This window comes from Bos indicus, chromosome 10, assembly GCF_029378745.1.
Source record: "Bos indicus isolate NIAB-ARS_2022 breed Sahiwal x Tharparkar chromosome 10, NIAB-ARS_B.indTharparkar_mat_pri_1.0, whole genome shotgun sequence".
NCBI lineage: Eukaryota > Metazoa > Chordata > Mammalia > Artiodactyla > Bovidae > Bos > Bos indicus.
Window position 1 is genome coordinate 20,907,508 of NC_091769.1, and position 20,805 is coordinate 20,928,312.

The following is a 20,805-nucleotide window of genomic DNA, read 5'->3' on the forward strand; positions in this document are numbered from 1 at the left end:
GTTTATGAATAACTCGGCTAAGTCCAAGGCCGCGACTTGTGTATTTTGGGATCCTTGCCCTTGCTGGGGTTGGGTATGTGTGTCTGTGGGGGGAGTGTTGATTGTCCGTGCCGGGCGCGTAGATCTGGGGTCCGAGGTGCACCTCAGCAACCCCAGACAGCACTCTCTTAGAAGTGTTGTCATCTGTCCCCCTCCCAGTGCCGCCTCGGGGCAGGTAGGGGAGTGGGGACCCTTAGTTTCCCTGGGCTCATTCTCCCTGGGAGGGCGAAGGTGTGGTTAGTCCTTTGGGCGTTGCCTCCTGGTTTATAGGTCGCTAGATCGGTGCTTATCACCTGATCACCAGGGCCGGCTTCTTGGGCCCACACTTGGTTTAATATTCTGCTATCACCCTTTGAAATGTTTAAAAAAAAATTTGAGTAAGTGCCCCACAATTTTCTATTGCTCTGGGATCTACTAATTAAGTAGCCTGTTCTGCCAGTCAGCCATCTCCTATTGCCAGGTTACTTACTATCTGTCCTGTAGTGTTTATTGTCTCAGTAAATATTATATATATATTTATAAATAAATTATAAAATAATATAAGCGAAAGTGTTACTACCCTCTGTGACCCCATGGACTGTAGCCTGCCAGGCTCCTCAGTCCATGAAATGCCAATCCTTTCTTCACCGTCTTGAGTCATCATCAGAGAATCTTAGGATTCTGTGGTTTCTGGGTTGTCCAGCCTGGAAAATTTGGAATCCTTTTCCAAAATGACCTTTCCCTTCTCTTTGCCCTTTAAATTCAGTTATTCAAGTCCTGTGGTTTTCAGAGTCATCACCCAACATCAAATTTTCATTGTTTCACACCTCTCCCGGTTAGTTGATCTCTGGAAGTATTCTTCTTTAATAGCCTTTAGTTCTTAAGAACCTACAACTGGTTCATTAGTGTTTGTTTCAAATACAAACTTCCAAGCCTGCTTGGCTCTTTTTTTACTCTTAGAAGTGCTACGATCTGTCCCCCTCTTGTCATTTTTTTTGTTACTTCTGCCAAGCAAATATGGCCATAAAGTCCTTACTCGTTTCTCTTCTCTGCACCTTCCCTGAATTTCTTGTCTGGGGGAAACTTTGTCTCTACCAATCAGACTCCCTTTCTCATGACCCAATAGTGTCACTTCTGGGAAGCTAGTCCTAGTCTATACGCCAAGTTTAGCATAAATGTTTATGTTCAGGAGAGCAATTATGGATTGTAGTAAAACACTGGAAACAATATAGATCCAAGCACACTGCTACAGGATAGGATTGGTTCATATGGTAGACACAAAAATGCCAGGTAGCCATTAAAATGATGTAGTCTTCTATTATTATGTTGTGGGAAATTGTGCAAGTTACATTTTTAGATTTCAAAAAGGTGGTAGTTCTTCTGGTGACATGTGGTGGATGCAAAAACAATATGTTTAAATTCTGCATTTAAAAAGTATAAAAATACCCAGGCTTATTATTAGACAAATAGTAGAGAAAGTCTTGCATGAACTAATATGACAAAGATACAGTATGAACAAATCATTATGGTTAACACAGTTCAACCACTTGAGGTCCACAGAAAACAAAAACTTCTGTTAAACTCATCTTCTTAACTCATTTAAAAATGACCTCTTTCCTCTTTTCCTCCTTAGCTTACAAATCTGTTTTAATTTACAAATGCAGTTTAAAGCCGAACAAAATCTATACTCAAATCTTTGAAAGATGGAACTTGTGTGTTATTGAATAAGACATTTTAAAGTCACAGTAAATGTTAAAAAGAAAAATCTGAGGTTTTATGGCCAAAATGAGTCTTGACATCAAATGCTGAAGAGTGTAAGATTTCTTCTCTTGATGCATCGATTGACTTTTGTATGTAAAAGATTTTTAAGCCTATGAACTCGATTATATCACTTGTGACAATAATTAAAAAATGCATATGAGCATTTATATGTTAGGATGTACTGTGTGTTTCATTGAAAGAAAATGCTGTTTCTTTAAAAAATAATTTTAATTAAGTCATTTTGATAAACTTTATTGGCCCTTCCTCTCATGAATTTGAAATTTGGCACGTTGCTTGGTGACAAATTGTAAGTGCTTTTCGGTTAGGCAATCTCCACTCTCCCCACCTACACTTAAAGCAACAGAGAGATTTTTTAGTTAGCACCCATTTTAGGACTGGTTCTAGTGATTGCTCTGTAAATGTCAGCTAGTTGACTTCCTGTCTGACCTGCTTTGGGCATTTCCTGCTCAGTAGCATGTCCACCAGGGGGCGGACTGGGCTTGAGAGGAGAGAAGGAAAGCAAATTTTTTTCTGGCTACCTTTGTCTTCCCTCTCCCCAGTCCCAGCCTGGTGAAGGCACAGAGCTCCTGGAACACATGTCCAGCTACAAAGGAACACGTGGGCAACACAAAGGAACCTTTTGTCTTCTGAAGTGATGGATGACGTGTGTTTATACATTCTCTTCTTATAGCACACTCAATGTAGAAGGAAAGGGGGAAGTATGCTGGTTTACCCAGGACTTAAAAGTGTGTTGACTATAAAGCAATTGAGTAATTACGGGATTTCTAATACTTTGGTGTCCTTGGGAACCAGAATTTTTTGTGTGGCGGGTAGGAGGTACAAATGTGATATAGAAGTTAAAAACCCTTTAGCTCTGAATTTGAATAGGAACTATCAGTTTGAACTCAAGAGGTGCTTTATTTTCCTATCCCTATCCACTGAAAAGATCTAGAAACAATCTAGTAGCAATAAACACTCCTACCACCTAAATTTTTTTTTTTTTTTTTCACCTAAATCTTAAAATACCATTTTCCATGAAGGAAACCAGAGCTCGGGGTAGGTCTAGGGTGCATGTGTGCGTGCTCAGTCCTGTCTGACTCTGCGACCTTATGAAATGTAGTCTGCCAGCCTCCTCTGTCCGTGGGCTTCTGCAGGCAAGAATACTGGAGTGGGTTGCCATGTCTTCCTCTAGGGAATCTTCCCAACCCAGGGATCAAACCTGTGTCTCTTATGTGTCCTGCATTGGCAGGTGGGTTCTTTACCTCTAGTGCCCGGTCTAGGGTAGGAGATATACAAGGAAAGCATGGAACTTACCATACCAGATAGAAAAGAAGCCAGTAAACATTATCAGGGTAAAGTCAAAAGGACTCAGGAGCCAAGCCTATGGCCAAAGATGGGATAATTTGAGCATTATAAGGATAACTAATAAACGTTAAGTATGTTTAAATCCTTGAGTTCATAATGGGTGTGTGTGTGTGTAACTGATGGTCACAAAAAAAACCCAACCTGGTCATCTGTTTGAAGGATGATATGAAACCAAATCATTATTTTTTTAAATAACTAAAACATTTATTTGTGCCGGGTTCTAGTTGCGGACCATGGGGTCTTTGGTTGTGGCATGTGGGATCTAGTTCCTTGACCAGGAATTGGGACTGCTGCATTGGGAGCTCAGAGTCTTAACCACTCACTGGACCACCAGAAAAGTCCCCAAAACATTATATTGAAGATGGTAAATTAAGGAAAAGAATCAGGCAGTTATCTTGCTGTACCTGTATAAACTGTGCCTCAGGGTAATGAAAACAGAAAATAAAAGGAGTGTCCCTTTGTAAGGGAATTCCAAAGATTATGACAGAGTTTGAGGAGAGCTTTTCTGAAATCCCTAACAAATTAATGAATCTAGGCGATCAACATCTGGGCCTGGATTCAATGGTTAAATTGAAGAAAATAGTAGAGGGGTAACCTGTAGATTAAAAGAGATATAAAAGGTATACAGTTGTTTTTTTTTTTTAATGGATAAGGTTAGGCTATAATGTCTAGGGTTCTGGATTTAGGTAATACAGGAAAAAAAAGCAAGGATGTGATTATCATGAACCATGGTGTCAATTTACACCAGGAAGGAGGGACTGTAAAGATGAGGAACGTGGTGGTGATGGTGGTGGCAAAGTTTTAGTGTTTGGCAAAGTTCTATTTTTCTGGGTAATGACTTCAAGGTTCGATTTAGTTTATTAAGCTATACTTTTATTTTGTACGGTTTTCTAAATCTGTGTTTTAGTTTAAAAAATAAAGTTTAATAAAATGTGTTAACTATATTTTATCATTTATCCGGAGCTGCAGGGCATGCAATTTTGTTCTAGTTGGCAAAATCTTTTTTTTTTTTTAATGGGGGCTTGTCCAGGCTTTTTATTTTTTAAAATTTAAAAAATTGAGGTATAGTTGTATTAGTTTCAGGTGTACAGCACAGTGATTCAGATACATATGTGTGTGTGTATATGTATTCTTTTTCAGATGTTTCTTTTATAGGTTATTACAAAATGTTTATAGTTCCCTGTGCTATACAGTAGGTCCTTATTTGTTATCTATATTTTATATATAGTAGTGTGTATATGTTAATTCCATTCTCCTGATGTATCCCTTCCTCCTACCTTCTGCTATGGTAACCGTAAGTTTGTGTTCTCTGTGTGGGTCTATTTCTGTTTTGTGAATAAGCTCACTTGTACCTTTTCAGATTCAATATATAAGTGATAGATATTTGTCTTCTCTGTCTGGCTTACTTCACTTAATATGATAATCTCCCAAGTTCATCTGTGTTTCTGCAAATGGCATTATTTTATTCTTTTCTATGGTTAATATTCCACTGTATATATATACCACATCTTTATCCATTCATCTGTTGATGGACATTTAAGTTCCTTCCACGTTTTGGCTATTGTAAATAGCGCTGCAGTGAACACTGGGGTGCATGTATCTTCAAATTCTAGTTTTCTCTGGATATGTGCCCAGGAGTGGGATTGCTGGATCATATGGCAACTCTGACTTTAGTTTTTTAAGGAACTTCCATGGTGTTCTCCATAGTGGCTGCACCAGTTTACATTCTCACCGACAGTGTAGGAGGGTTCCCTTTTCTCCACACCCCCTCCAGCATTTATTTGTAGACTTTGATGATGGCCATTTTGACCAATATTAGGCAATATCTCATTGCATTTCTCTATTAGTGAAGTTGAGATTTTTTCATGTTCCTGTTGGCCAGCTGTATGTCTTTGGAGAAACAAACAAAAAAAACATTTTTTTGACCTTGCCATGCAGCATGTGGTTCTCTGAAAGCTACTGGATTTCCAGGGAAATCTCCAGAGTAATTTTTAAGGCTAACACCTTCCTATTCCTGTGCATTTAGGTATGGTATCAGAAAGGTGCCTGGAATCCCAGTTCCCTGCCTCTTTCCAGGAAGGACTTTATTTCCAACCTATTTTCTTTCTCCTCTAAACTGTATTTACATTGCTCACTTGCCTTTTAAACTGTCAAGTCAGCAGAGTATAACATGCCTACAGGGCCCACTCTAATCCATATTGAGTGAAAAGGTGAGGACAGCTAACATATAGTCAATGGTTATTCCTTGTCAGGTATAGTTATGAGTGCCTGGCTTCACTGACTCTTAACCCAAACAACACTGTCAGATGTAGGCACATCCCCATTTTATAGCTGAAGAAACTGAGAGGCACCCCTGGCCTGAGTCTACTGTGTGCCTAACATCTCTACTATGCTACCTCTGATCATATTGTTTCAGTTATCCCATGCTGTTTATGAAGTTTTAATATGTTAGTGCAGTTTAAAATCTATTTTAGTGCCATGGACTCCATTGCTGTGTTTTAGCATGTAATCTACTCTGACTTTAGATTCCTTTTTGCTCTTTACACATTATAACTCGTTATTGGCTGTTTTCTATTAAAAAAATTTGGTGTTTCCTCCTCCAAGGTTTTCTTCTGAGGAATTTTCAGTTATTTTGTGAATATTTGTCCTCATTTTGTGGGTACAGCTTCCGTCGTACCCATCTCAGTTTATACATTCACTCAGGTGGATCCAGATCACGGGTGAAGTTACTCTCAGCCGTCACCCCTGAACAGTGCCTGTCACACAGAAGGTACTACGGAAGTGTTAGCTGCCTCAATATTGGATCAGCTCTCATGAATACTTTGTGAGTCAAAACTTCAGGGTAATGCAGGAGGAAGAACAGGTCTGAGAACTGACAGTGGAGCCGCTTCACTGGAGTGGGGTCAGAGGCTTCTGCTTCTCCGATGGGAGATTGGGAATTTTAGGCCTGGAGGCTATACTGAGCAGCTCACAGAGGTCCCTCCTTTTTAATTCCTCAGGACACCAGTAGATACTGTCTTCTCCCAGCAATTTCTACTTATCTGGCTCGGTGGTTGAGCTGCCTGTGAGAGAGATCCTTATACCACTGGGCCATGCCAGGGCAGGCTGCACTGGGACACCAGCTGCTTGGAAGAAGATTGTGAAATTAGTGTTAAAGGGAAGCCTGTGAAGACAGGCAGGAAATGAAAACAGCACAAATGTTATATAAATGAGCATTTCATTATTAGGCAGCATGTGGGGAAAGCTCTGGGGCCTGATCCCATAGCACCCAGAGGATGAGAGTGTTGTTAAGTTGCTCATAGTTTCTGCAAGCCTAGTGGCTTACTTATTCCAGGGGAGTTGGAGTAGGGGTGGGGGGTGCTGTGCCCCCTCGCTAGCTGAAGGCTCAGGTCACATTCTGCGCACACGTCCCTCCAAGGCCTCCAGTTCAGCCAGCACTTCCTTGGGCAGATCCTGGTTGACCTGTTCTGTCAGATAGCTCCGAATGTCATGAACCTCCTGTTGCCAAAAGTCCTTGGGGAGGGAGAACAACTGGGTGGTGTCAATGGCTCCCAGGCTGCTGAGATCCAAGGCGCCTTCCTTAGGCACCAGCCCGATGGGTGTCTCCCGGGCACTCTCCTCCCCGTCGAGCCGTCGGCAGATCCAGTCTAGCACCCGGGCATTCTCTCCAAAGCCTGGCCACAGGAAGCGGCCTGCCTCGTCGCGCCGGAACCAGTTGACGTGGAAGATGCGGGGCAACTGGACCCCCTTGCGCCCCTCCATGCTCAGCCAGTGTTCAAGGTAGCGCCCAAAGTTGTAGCCGAAAAACGGCCGCATGGCAAATGGGTCATGCATGATGACCTTCCCTGGGGAGGGGAGCAGGATGGGTAAGGAATCTCCTTTCTTACTGGAGAAAAGTATCCCGCCTCCAGCTGGAGGAAGCTGTGAAATGGTGGTGGTACTGGAATATTCTTAAGGCAGGGCTAGGGGAAGGGAGTGGGGAAAAGATACACCTGGAAGGGGTGGGCAGGAGGAAGGTCTGGCTCAGGGAGGGAGAGAAGAGGCAAGGTGGGCACAGGAGTGAAGCAGGGAGGGCACTCACCTTTGTGTTCAGCCGCTGCAGTGGCCTCGGAGCGCATGGCACTGCCCACAAACACCCCATGGCGCCAGTTGAAGGCCTCATATACCAGGGGGACTCCTGGGACACCAGGGCACACGGTCACAGGCAGCCCTTATCTTTGCACCATCACTCTATCCCTTCTGGTGATCTCAGCTCCTACTGTCTCCTAGGACCTCCACTGTGGATTTTCAAACCCCATGCCGCCCGCCTCCACCTTGATTCTCCAGGTGGGGGCGCTCTACAGGCAGACAGCTGTAGTTAGCAATCCAGGTTGAGGCCCTCTGAGCTTTAAATACAAGAGGGAGGTGCGCCCTGATAGGGAGCCTGACTCTTAACCCAGAAGGCACAGAGCCTACATGATGTTTACCTTTGGGTCTACGGCCTCCAAAGATGATGGCGTCAATGGGGACTCCCTCTGGGGCCTCCCAGGCGGGGTCTATGATGGGGCACTGGCGAGCCGGGGCACAAAAGCGAGAGTTGGGATGCGCACAGGGCTCCTTGTCACCTGGCAGAGCAAATACAAACACTATCACTTCCAAGGGCATGTCCACTCCCAACACATATACCTTTGCAGGCACTCTTGCACAATTTCTTTTTGCCTCATCAGCTCCCTGCAACCTTGAGTTGGAGGTTGGTAGGGAGAAGGGAGCCAGAACATCTCCCCTGAAGATCAAGTTATTTATCCATGATGGTGCTGCCAACTGAGTTATGGGAGAAAAGAATGGGAGAGGAACTGGGGTTTAGCAGGATATTAATGTTTATGCTAAGTTACAGAACTTGGCCAGTGCTCAAGGGAATGGGGTTAAATACTGTCGTAGAGTTATAATAGAAATTTTGCCCCAGAAACTCTTCTTTTATGAGATTATTATTTAAATAAACACTCAAACCTAAAGCAAAAACTGAGACTGTCAGGTCAGTATTTCAGATAACTGACTTTCCATCAGCAAATGGCGGAAGACAGAATTTCCTGAGTTATCAAAATGCAAACAGGAACTAATTTTAAAGCTAGCAGTATTTTGGTAATTTCCCTGGGTCTGCTTAGACCCTGCTGGAGTGACAGGGCTTGAAGAACTCAGTTGAGGACGTAACCTGGACAGTGGTAACCTGAGGAGACCATTTTAGGCCCCTTCAGATGCATGGAGAGGAGTTGGGACCAAGTCAGTGGCATATGTATAAAGCCCCATCATGGGGGCCCTGAATGGGCACAGTGCTTTCTCTGCTAGAAGTTGCTGCTCAAACCTGGGGGGCAAGGGAGTCACAGACCCAGTGTACCCTGCCCTGCTCCAGCCCCAGCTCCTGCCTCCACTCTCATATAAGCACCATCCCTTACGCTTCTCTCTGGCACTTTCATCCCCAGTTCAGGACCTAGCTCAGGGTATTATTCTGAGAATTGAAGCTGGTACAACACGCCCTAGTAATACCCCTGAATCCAGAGATGATGAAAGGGTTGGGCAACTAGCCTGTGGGGAAATATGAAAGTTTCTTGGATTTCTCAGTTGGGTGGGAAGGCTGAGGAGGGCTTAATGATGGTGTTAGAGAAAATGAAGGATGATTAGATGAAGAGGGTGACTGCTAAGCCAGCCTGGAAAACTTGAATGTAAGCTTCAGTGACCACAGGCCACCCTCCCCTGCTAAGCTCTTCTTTGCTCCCAACCCTAGATCTCGGCTCTCTAAATGCCAAAGGCCACTAAAAGCTGAAGGTCCAGAGTGCAGGGCTGGGGGAAGGGGAGGGCGGCAGGGCACTGGAGAGTAATGACAGGGTTGAGAAACTAGCTTCCAGGAGAGGCTAAAGAGCTGGTCTAACTTCGTTTGAAAGGACTGGGGTGAATATGTTGGAAGAGCAGGGGAAAGTTAACAATACTGACCTTTAGCCAATGGTTATTTTAGGGGGGTGGTGGTGGGGACCCATGGGAGGGGAGGGGCAGGCTTCCTCCTTCCTAATGGGTCAACTTTATGGATTGTGCTTTGAGTCCAATTCTTTCTGTAATAATTTCCAAGACAGCCCTTCCCCTTTAAAAACATTCAGCTTATATTAATTGAGAATTTACTATGTATTCAGCACTATGTTGAACCTTTTACATGCATTATTTAATCCTCCAACACCTTGTGAGCTAGGTACTGTAATAACTACCCCCATTCAAGTGATGGGGACCCTGAAGCTCAGGAGGTTTTAGCAACTCAGGCCACAGAGCCAATGTTTGGTGGAGCTGGGATGTGACTTGAGATCTTGCGTAGGGTTAGAAAACAGAACATTCATAACTCCCTGTGCCTCCCAGAGTTCCTGGGAGGTGGCTGCAGGTTGAGGAAAACTTTACATCAACAAGGTGCTGAGCCCCGGGTCTGACTAACCCCTCATACCAGGTTTCCAGGGTTTGCCTAGCCAGGAGGTCACGGTGATGCCAGGTGGAAGAGGCTGATCAATGCCCTCCCAATACACGCCGCCATCGCTGGTCTCAGCCACGTTGGTGAAAATGGTGTTACTCTGGATTGTGGCCATAGCATTGGGGTTGGTGGTGGCAGAGGTGCCAGGGGCCACCCCAAAGAAGCCATTCTCAGGGTTGATGGCCCGGAGTCGACCTGTCGAGATGAGAAGTGAAAAAAAGGAAGGACTAACCAGGAAGAGTTGAGAGGCTCAGTCTTGGAAGGTCTTGCTCAGCTCCTCCCTGCCCTGAGCTAGACCCTAGATCTGAGGGGAAAGGCTCTGCATCTCCAGGGTAGGGGGCTGCCAGGAGGCAGGGGGGGTGGGGCGGTCGTTCAGGAAAATGTTCTCACTGACAAAGTTCACCCTGAGCAGTGAGGGGAGCGTCGAACCAGAACCCAGAGTATGATCTGAGGGCCTCTCACCATCACTGTCAAACCTCATCCAGGCGATGTCATCCCCCACACACTCCACTTTCCAGCCTGGCAGTGCCGGCCGCATCATGGCCAGGTTTGTCTTGCCACAAGCACTGGGGAAGGCGGCTGCCACATAGCGCTTCTTCCCCACTGGATTGGTGATACCTAGGATCTGCGAGTTGGGGAGAGAGAGGACAAGGAAGAGAGCACCAGACAGAGGTCAGGAATGGTCTGCCTGGGAAGGACAGTTAGGGGTCGACAGGGAGGACCAAGGTTTATTCACTAATTGGGTACACCGCCTGGCCATGGGGCCTGGGGTGGCAGCAAGGGGAAGCCCCCCAACAGTCAGCAGCTTCAGGCCAAAACTTCAGGCATTTGGGCTGAGTCCTTGGCCTCCAGTCTGGCAGTGGAGAGGCGAGGCTGAGGCTGACTGGTCAGGCCCTGCCCCTGGCCTGCCCCCTTCAGATCCTCACCAGCCCCTCACCAGCATGTGCTCCGCCAGCCAGCCCTCATCCCGGGCCAGCCGAGAGGCGATGCGAAGGGCAAAGCACTTCTTGCCCAGCAGGGAGTTGCCACCATAGCCGCTGCCGAAGGAGATGATCTCCCGCTGGTCAGGCACGTGGCCAATCAGGGTTTTCTCTGGATTGCATGGCCACTGGCTCACCGGCTCCCCTGGGGACAATGGATTCATGGGGCTGCTGGCAAGGGCATCAGGCATCAGGGTGTCAGGGGCTGGAGGGACTGGGGTTGGCAGGAAAGACACTGGGAGCAGTGGTGTTGTCAATGGGTGGCTAAAACCTCCTACCTCATGACACCTGTCAGCTCCTGTGCCCCTATTCTTGGATAATTCTTCTCAATCTTGTGCAAATGACTTTGTCACCACAGACTCACTCCCAGCCCACTCCTGCTCTAGAACATGGGACTTTACTATCTCACTAATCAGGATGGCTAGGATGTGGGGTTCCCTCTGAATACAAGCTGGCCTCTGTGTCCTCCCCTGGGCAGAGCAGGTGCTCACCTTGCCCAGTCAAGGGTTGGCCCACAGAGTGAAGACACTTGACAAAGTCGCCATCTCCCAGGGCCTGAAGCACAGGTGTCCCCAACCGAGTCATAATCCGCATGCTTGCCACCACGTAGGCAGAGTCCGTGAGCTGCACTCCGATGCGGGACAGTGGGGAGCCCACGGGACCCATGCTGAACGGAATCACGTACATGGTTCGGCCTATGGAGGAAAACGCCCCCTGGATGAAGGGTTCCAACCTGTTGATACCTTCAGTGCCCCTGCATCTGTGTCCCTGCCCTGATTACCCTGCATGCAGCCTGGAAACCTCTCATCCACAGCTTGCTGGAACTCAGCTGGGGACATCCAGTTGCCCAGCTGCCCACGGGCCCCACCAGCCGGGAGTGGCACCGTGTCCCGTTGAGAAGGAGTTACAATCACCGTCTTGCTCTCTACTCGTGCCACATCCTTGGGGTCTGTGCGGGCCAGCCAGCTGGGGGAGAGCGGATATCAAGAAGATAGTGGCCAGCAGACTGCCCTCACCCCAGACCCACTCTTTCATGTCCAGCTTTGTCTCCAGGTCTTCTGTTGGCCTTATTTTTTCCCATCCATTTGCATCTCAGTTCTTGCCCCAGATTTTTTTTTTTTAATTTTTGGATCTTAGTTTGCGGCATGCCAAGCACATGGGCTCAGTAGTTGCAGTGTGTGGGCTTAGTTGCTCTGCACCATGTGGGATCTTAGTTCCTGGACCAGGGATCAAACTCACGTCCTCTGCTTTGCAAGGCAGATTCTTAACCACTGGACCACCAGGGAAGTTCTCTCCCCAAGATTTTGTCCCAATCTAAGGGGTAGTTCCCTTGGCCCCCAGCCCTCTAATGGCCTGTGCCCTGACAGAAACTCCCTGAATTTGTTAAGTAAAAAAAAAAAAAGTAAAGGCTTTTATTTGTATCAACTTAACATAAAAAACCACAATAATTTCTGATGGTTTCCCTCAAAGCTCCATTCTGCTTATTCCATTGGCATGGTCTATTTAAAATTGGATTTTGTCTCGGTAAACCCAAAGTGGCCTCGTCCACGGAGCTGCCCCCATTTCACAGGTTGCTGGGCTCAGGACTTACCAATTGTTGTACTTAGGGAGTTTTCGGATGAGTCCCTGCTGTTCCAGCAGGGCCAGTGTGGCAGTGTTCTCCGCCTCGGTCCCATCACAGATGTGGATGCCCTCTGGTTGGCACAGGCGGGCACTGTGCTCCACAAAGTCTCGAACCTTAGCAGGCAGTTGGCCCAGATCTCCGCTGAGGACTCGCAGCGTCTGGATGCTACACCGTGACGCCCAACCCCAGGGGCTCAGCCTGTGCCAGCTAAGCCTGCAAGAGAAGAAACAGAGAGGTAATGGGCCAGGTGTTCTCATGGAAGATGGGCAAGTCAAGGGTACAGAGGGCTGGGCCTCTAAAGACGAGCTAAAGTCTGTCTGGGTATAGGCACCACGAAGAAGTCAGACTAGGTGAAGGAGACGGGTTCAGGCCATGTGTATTTTGTGGCCTTTATGAGGCTTAGTGAGGGTGTCTCCTGATTAGCAAGGGACAGGTATCACCAAATGAGCATAAAGGCACATGTCTGGCAATATGGAAGTATATGTTTAGGCATGCTGATGTTATTGTAGGCTTGGCTCATGCCCATGATTTACTATGTCTGGTCAATGTCTGGAAATGAGCAGGTGTCCTGTGGCCCAAATGTCAATAAATTGTGCCCAGGTGACAGCTTCATGTGTCTGGTGTTCTTTTCATTCTCAAATATAGTTTTGCATGCTGGAAGACTGTGAAAGCTTCAAGCAGAGAACCAGGTCTGGGACATGGTTAAGTCCCAGTTTTCTCAATTTGGGCCCTTGCACAAAGAGTGGGTGATCGGATCTCAGGGTTCCAGGCATTGTTTCTGTGGCTGCCCAGCGGCCCAACAAGGATTGGATAAAATGTTGCCACTGGGTAGGTAGGTATTTTCAAACTGTGTGGAAGGCTGACTGTCAGGGAATATCACTGGCTGGGCTGCATGCCCCAATTCTTAGAACAGAGCCCCTGGAATCTGTCCCTTCACACCCCTAGGAGAGGGAAAAGTAGGGTCTGCTCTGATTGGCCTGGACCCAAGGTGGAGTGATCCAGAGAGAGCAAAGGCCAAGAAAGGGAAGTTACCCTCCTCCTATGCCAGGGCCTTGCCCACCAGAAACTGTACCCCACACGCCCAGTACTGCATGACCCTGTCCCTCCCTTGGCTCTCTTTCCTAGAACACAAATTGCCTAGAGCTTTGGCGGTGGGGTGGAGCATTAGACTCCAGGGTGCTCAGACTCACAGGGAAGAAGCCTGGGGAGGAGAGGACACTCAGGCTGTGCCTGGAAGCTGGGTGGCTTCACTGGGCAGGGCAGGGTGGAGACCTAGTGTGGCCCTAGGGGCAGAGGAGGAAGCCTTCTGGGACCTGTTCTGTTCTGCCTCTGAGAGTTTCCCCCAAGCATTAATTTTAAAGGCATTCAGCCTTGGGGAGAACCTCTCTCTGTGGGGAGGCTGCCTCTGGGAGTCTCCTGTGAAGCTCCCCCTGCTCTTCTCCAGTCTCTGGAGTGGGACCTTCTCCTTTTTCTCTGCTCCAGAGACCACCCACAATGGCTGGCCTAGTGGAACCAGCTGTGGGAGAGACAGCCGGTCGGCTCAGACTCTGAGACAAAAGCTGAGAAGGGAGACTACAGAGGGAAGACAGAAAGCTGTGAAAAGGGGGTGACGATAGACAGGCAGGGCCTGGGGGTTCGTCCTGGACAGGGGATGAAGCCAGCCAGGTAAGAATGAAGGCAACTTAGTCCCTACCTCTACCATGCCTTCCTCCTTCTTGGGACCCCAGACTCCTCTAGCTGTGCAGGGCTCCCCGCCAGGTTCCCATCCGGGGAAGGCCGGGGAATGGCTGTTTACCTTCTACCTTCTTTAGGGAGCTCTGAGCTCAGTCCCCAGGGGGTTCGTGCATCCTTGACCCCAGGGCCCTACTTTTCCTCACTGCAACCTGTGGAACCATTCACATCTGTACCAAGCAAAGGAGGAGATATGGGGATTCGGCCCCGCGAGGGCGAGAGAGGAGGGGAAAGGAAGTTCTGAGAGTGGCAGATACAGACGCTGTGGTCAGGGACCAGTAAAGCAGGGAGAGGGAGGAGGGGACGGAAACCGAGACACCCGGAGCGGCTGAGGCCGCCCCGATCTCCGGCGTGACGCACGACCCGAGAGGACGAGATCCAGACACACTCGCCACCTGCCCGCCTCCTCCTCTCGGATGCAAAACCAGGCTGAGCGGGGCGAGCAGGACAACGCATATGGCAGCCCTGAGCGGGCGAGCGCGGCGGAAAGTGAGGGTCGGCCCCGGTCTGGGGGTCACTCACCGCAGGCCGGGGCGGTACACAGCGGCCATGGCACCTGCGCTGGGGCTGCGGGGTGGCCGCGAGAACCGAGCGGAGCCGGGGAGATAAGGAAGGCGGGGAACGAGGGAGCAGCGCCGAGAGCGGGAGCTCAGGCTAGGCGGGAGGCGCTTAAAAAGGAGGCGGGCCGGCGCAGGGGCGGGACCCAGCAGCGCCGGCGAGACCCTCTCTCCGCCCCCGTGCTACCCGCGGGTCCGCCCAGCCGCGGCCCCAGCCGCTGCATCCTAGCCCCCAAACCCTTGTCTCCCATTGGAGGATTGGTTCCTCTCCTCGGCTCCCCTCCCCGAAGCCCCGCCCCACCGGTCCGCCTTGCCCACTGCACATGATGTAATTTTGAGGACTCTTGCTCCTGGGAAATAGCGACTGGCAGGCACCGTGGCAAACAAGCCAAGAATTAGGGGCGAGGCCAGGGGCTGAACCCACGGGAAGCTGGAGGTTTAGAAGCCGGGGGCTGGGGCTTTGCCTTTCCCTTTCCTCCCGGGGCTTGGGCACTCTGGGCCCAGGCTCTTCTGTTGTCCAGGACTCTAATATCATGGTTCCCTCAGTCCCCAGCTCCCAAACCCCTGTTTCTTCTCCCAGAGATGAGGATTCTTCTCTGCCCTACCATGGTGGTAATGTCTCTCCACCCCAGAATCTCTTCTTTGGGGCTCTGGGCTGATCATTCCCTCCACATTCCCCTGAAGAACGCATCTGCCCCAACCAACCATCAAGTCCTCTGGTAATTTCTCAAGTTATGTCTCCATCCAGACATCTGTCTTCAGCTTGAGGCCGTGGGCATTATCCCAAATGCCATAGCATCTCAAACTCAACATGGCTATGGTAAGCCAGCATCCATTCCTTATTTCTGTTAATAGCACCCTGATGTTCCTTTGGGGAACCACCTCCTCAAACTCTGTGGTCCTGTGGCCTCTTGGGGGTGGGCTCTGAGCTTGGCCAAATTGTGTGTTCTTTACTCTGGCCATAGCCAGTGGAAATGTTCAGGAATGGGGATGGTGTCTCTCTCTCTCAGGCTTATTCTGTCAGCTTTCAAAATGGGCTCCCTGTCTGCTGGGGTTGCTGGACTGGAGGAACCTAAGCCTGATGCTGCTGGGTGTCAGCTTGGCCCTTCAAAGGAGAAACCTGCCTGAGATGGAAGCCAGTCTAGAGGAAGCAGGCCGACGGACGGAGAGCAACAGATTCCTGATTCGAGAGTTCAATTCAGTTCATTTCAGTCACTCAGTTGTGTCCGACTCTTTGCGACCCCATGAATCGCAGCACACCAGGCCTCCCTGTCCATCACCAACTCCCGGAGTTCACTCAGACTCACGTCCATCGAGTCAGTGATGCCATCCAGCCATCTCATCCTCTGTCATCCTCTTCTCCTCCTGCCCCCAATCCCTCCCAGCATCAGCATCTTTTCCAATGAGTCAATTCTTCGCATGAGGTGGCCAAAGTACTGGAGTTTCAGCTTCAGCATCATTCCCTCCAAAGAAATCCCAGGGCTGATCTTCAGAATGGACTGGTTGGATCTCCTTGCAGTCTAAGGGACTCTTGGTGAACCCAGGCTGCATCCTGGACTCAACCTCATGTGTATGTATTTGGGACAATTTCTTCCAGTCCCTACATCCAAACTCTGTCTATAGCCACTCCACTGCAAGCATCTGCCTCTTTGTGCCTGCTTTCTGGCCTAAAGATGTGCACACTGGTGGTGTCACAACCACCCTTTCAAAGTGATGCTGAAAGCCCAGCTTGTCTGTACACTAGTGCTGAATCTAATCTTGGCAACAGAGTTTTGGGTGAAGTAGAAAAGAATTAACTTTATTACTTTGCCAGGCAAAGGAGGCTACAGTGGGTTAATGCCCTTAAAACTGTGTGTCCCAATTTGGAGAAGATAGTGAGAAATTTTATAATAATTGTTCAAAGAGAGCATGATCAATTTGTGGATGTTCTTCTGATGGGTTGGTGGTGAGGTAAGTAGAAGTCAGCATCATCAACGTTCATCATCAACTGGTACATGCTTGTGGATAGCATACCATCATTTGATAACTTCTCCCACCTGGAAAAGTTTTCAGAATTTGCAAAATAACTCAATGATATTATTATGTATATCGGTTGCTAGGGAAACAGGACCTTGCCCCATAGTTGCCCTTAACTGTCTCCCTGGTCTTGCATCCCTTCCCTTCCCCAAGCAGTTCAAGTTAACAACTGCTTGAATCTGTCCATTGGAGCTCAGGGAAGGTCATGGAGGCTGAATGAGGGCTGTTTCCTATAATCAAAGAAATGGGGGACACAGAAAGTCTTTGCACCTAGGAGCCCCACGGAGCCTAGCTTGATATCAATAGGTCATCATCTCTTGTGCTCTCATGGTTCCCTATCAGCAAATGGAACCACTATCTAGCCAGTTGCCCCAGAGGAACCTGAATCAGTCTGGACTCTTCCTTCCTTATCTTCCACAGCCAATCACACACCAGGACCTTTGGATTTGTACTTCACAATTAGCTCTCAAATCAGTGTCTGTCCACTTGACCCTTGCCTTAGTTCAAGGTTTATCTCTCACTTGGCTTCAGACAATAGCTTCCAAGCACCTGCTTGGCCTCCCACATCTCCAAATGCTACTCCCTCTCCCTCCCACTAAGTTCTTCTCCGAACTTTGCACATAAGTGCACTTTGGAAAATTAAGAGAGAAGGATAGTGTTTATTGTATGGCCACTAGGTGCCAGGCTCTGAACCAGCAGTTTTACATGCATGTGTGTGCGTGTTCAGACGTGTCTGACTCTTTGCGACCCCAGGGCTGTAGCCCGCCAGGCTCCTCTGTCCGTGGGATTTCCCAGGTGAGAATACTAGAGTGGGTTGCCATCTCCTCCTCCAGGGGAATCTTCCCGGCCCAGGGATGGAACCTGCATCTTCTGGGTCTCCCGCACTGGCAGGCAGATTCTTCACTGCTGAACCGCTGGGGACTTCTTTACATGCACAGCCTCATTCCATTTCACAACAACTCTGTTTTATCGATGTGGCCACTGAGGCTTAGAGTTTAAGCCATTTTTTCAAAGTCACACAGCTGATCAGCAGGAGAAACAGAATCTGAATCCAAGTTTTTCTTTTTTTTTTGAATCCAAGTTTTTCTCACTCTAGTTACCAAGTTGGTTTTTTTCCCCTGCAATTCTATATTGTCTCTGATTTATCATTAAGAAAAAAAAAATGAGATCATAGCATTCTTAGGCTTAAAATTCCTTGAAGGCTTCCTACCACATGACAACTGATGTCTTTCATAATTTGGCTTCTGTTTATCCAGTGGTATCACCTCCCGCTCCTTACTTGCTGTCTTCTCTCCTGTATGCCAAACTCTGCAGTTTCCAGAGCACACCTGGGAATCCTTTCTGCCTTTCAGGTTTAAATTAAACATCACCTCCCGTGTGAAGGTCTGTGTGCCCCTTAGAATTAACATCTCTCTCATCTCTGTTAGCTCTATACTGTGTGCGTACCTATATCTTTGAATTAATTGTACTTTATTATAGTTGTTTTTGTGTCTCTGTAATCCCTGGGCCTTCTTTTAGCCTGACCCACAAGATGGTCCAGTGTCAGAGGAACACCACCAGGGGGCAGGGCAAGCCCTGGCTTGGTCTGCATTTTCTGTTCCCCAGGGCCCTCTGGTTCACCCCATGGATGTCTCACAGAACCTCTGCAGTAGATACTAGGACTCTGGCCCAGATCCCCACTTTAGAATCACAGCACTTATTGAAACTGAGTGGGTCCCTATGGGACCCTCCCAGATACAAATCCTTTTTGTGTCCCCAGTTTCTTATTTGGAGGAAAAAGGCTTTAGCTTCCTAGACCTTCCCTGAGTACCAAAGGGCAGATTCAGGGAGGAGAGATAATGCAAAAACAGAGGAGGAGCAGTCCAGAAAGGATAGTGTGGCTATAAAGCAGGGTCCTGGTTCCTCCTCAAGGGATATCAGTTCAGCTCAGTTCAGTTCAGTTGTTCAGTCATGTCCGACTCTTAGTGACCCCATGGACTGCAGCACGCCAGGCCTCTCTGTCCATCACCAACTCCTGGAGTTTACTCAAACTCATGTCCATTGAGTCAGTGATGCCATCCAACCATCTCATCCTCTGTCATCCCCTTCTCTTGCCTTCAGTCTTTCCCAGCATCAGGGTCTTTTCAAATTAGTCAGTTCTTTGCATCAGGTGGCCAAAGTATTGGAGTTTCAGCTTCAGCATCAGTCCTTCCAATGAATATTCAGGACTGATTTCCTTTAGGATGGACTGGTTGGATCTCCTTGCAGTCCAAGGGACTCTCAAGAGTCTTCCCCAACACCACAGTTCAAAAGCATCAATTCTTCTGCACTCAGCCTTTTTTATAGTCCAACTCTCACATCCATACATGACTACTGGAAAAACCATAGCTTTGACTAGACAGACCTTTGTTGGCAAAGTAATGTCTCTGCTTTTGAATATGCTGTCTAGGTTGGTCATAACTTTCCTTCCAAGGACTAAGCGTCTTTTAATTTCATGGCTGCAGTCACCATCTGCAGTGATTTTGGAGCCTCCCAAAATAAAGTCTCTCACTGTTTCCACTGTTTCCCCATCTATTTGCCATAAAGTGATTATGCCAAAGCCTTTGACTGTGTGGATCACAATAAACTGTGGAAAATTCTGAAAGAGATGGGAATACCAGACCACCTGATCTGCCTCTTGAGAAATTTGTATGCAGGTCAGGAAGCAACAGTTAGAACTGGACATGGAACAACAGACTGGTTCCAAATAGGAAAAGGAGTACGTCAAGGCTGTATATTGTCACCCTGTTTATTTAACCTATATGCAGAGTACATCATGAGAAACGCTGGACTGGAAGAAACACAAGCTGGAATCAAGATTGCCGGGAGAAATATCAATAACCTCAGATATGCAGATGACACCACCCTTATGACAGAAAGTGAAGAGGAACTAAAAAACCTCTTGATGAAAGTGAAAGAGGAGAGTGAAAAAGTTGGCTTAAAGCTCAACATTGAGAAAACAAAGATCATGGCATCCGGTCCCATCACTTCATGGGAATAGATGGGGAAACAGTGGAAACAGTGTCAGACTTTATTTTTCTGGGCTCCAAAATCACTGCAGATGGTGACTGCAGCCATGAAATTAAAAGACGCTTACTCCTTGGAAGGAAAGTTATGACCAACCTAGACAGCATATTCAAAAGCAGAGACATTACTTTGCCAACAAAGGTTCGTCTAGTCAAGGCTATGGTTTTTCCTGTGGTCATGTATGGATGTGAGAGTTGGACTGTGAAGAAGGCTGAGTGCAGAAGAATTGATGCTTTTGAACTGTGGTGTTGGAGATGACTCTTGAGAGTCCCTTGGACTGCAAGAAGATCCAACTAGTCCATTCTGAAGGAGATCAGCCATGGGATTTCTTTGGAAGGAATGATGCTAAAACTGAAACTCCAGTACTTTGGCCACCTCATGTGAAGCATTCACTCATTGGAAAAGACTCTGATGCTGGGAGGGATTGGGGGCAGGAGGAGAAGGGAATGACAGAGGATGAGATGGCTGGATGGCATCACTGACTCAATGGATGTGAGTCTGAGTGAACTCCGGGAGGGGTGATGGACAGGGAGGCCTAGCGTGCTGGGATTCACGGGGTCGCAAAGAGTTGGATGCGACTGAGCCACTGATCTGATCTGATCTGATCTGATGGAACCAGATGCAATGATCTTAGTTTTCTGAATGTTGAGTGTTAAGCCAACTATTTCACTCTCCTCTTTCACTTTCACAAGAGGCTCTTTAGTTCTTCTTTGCTTTCTGTCATAAGGGTGGTGTCATCTGCATATCTGAGGTTATTGTAATTTCTCCCTGCAATCTTGATTCCAGCTTGTGCTTCATCCAGCCCAGCGTTTCTCATGATGTACTTTACACATAAGTTAAATAAGCAGGGTGACAATATACAGCCTTGATGTACTCCTTTCCCAATTTGGAACCAGTCTGTTGTTCCATGTCCAGTTCTAACTGTTGCTTCCTGACCTGCATACAGATTTCTCAAGAGGCAGGTCAGGTGGTCTGGTATTCCCATCTCTTTAAGAATTTTCCACAGTTTGTTGCGATCCACACAGTCAAAGGCTTTGGCATGGTCAACTCAACAACACAAGTGAACAACCTCAAGGGATATATATAAAAATACCTTTGAGTTCTTCTGCAGCAACTGAGGCCCCCGCCCAGGTTATTGTTCAGTTGCTAAGGTGTGTCGACTCTTTGCGATCCCATAAACTGCAGCAGACAGGCTTCCCTGTCCTTCATTATCTTCCTAAGTTTGTC

The 20,805-nt window shown here is 47.8% G+C and overlaps 1 protein-coding gene across 2 annotated transcripts; it reads right to left on the reverse strand.

Moving 5' to 3' along the window:
• Window positions 1–6,342: 6,342 nt before the first annotated feature.
• Window positions 6,343–14,640, reverse strand: PCK2 (phosphoenolpyruvate carboxykinase 2, mitochondrial). 2 transcript variants are annotated; one of them, XM_019968310.2, is made up of 10 exons: window positions 14,483–14,526; window positions 12,197–12,442; window positions 11,387–11,571; window positions 11,097–11,300; window positions 10,563–10,750; window positions 10,088–10,250; window positions 9,602–9,820; window positions 7,611–7,748; window positions 7,226–7,321; window positions 6,343–6,989 (listed from the first exon to the last, which is right to left on the reverse strand). In XM_019968310.2, the coding sequence occupies exons 1-10, from the start codon at window positions 14,509–14,511 to the stop codon at window positions 6,535–6,537; spliced, it is 1,923 nt and encodes a 640-aa protein (XP_019823869.1). In that variant the 5' UTR covers window positions 14,512–14,526; the 3' UTR covers window positions 6,343–6,534. The 2 variants fall into 2 exon arrangements, with proteins under 2 accessions (XP_019823869.1, XP_070653192.1); XM_070797091.1 differs by lacking the exon at window positions 11,387–11,571 and having other exon boundaries at window positions 14,483–14,640.
• Window positions 14,641–20,805: the final 6,165 nt, after the last annotated feature.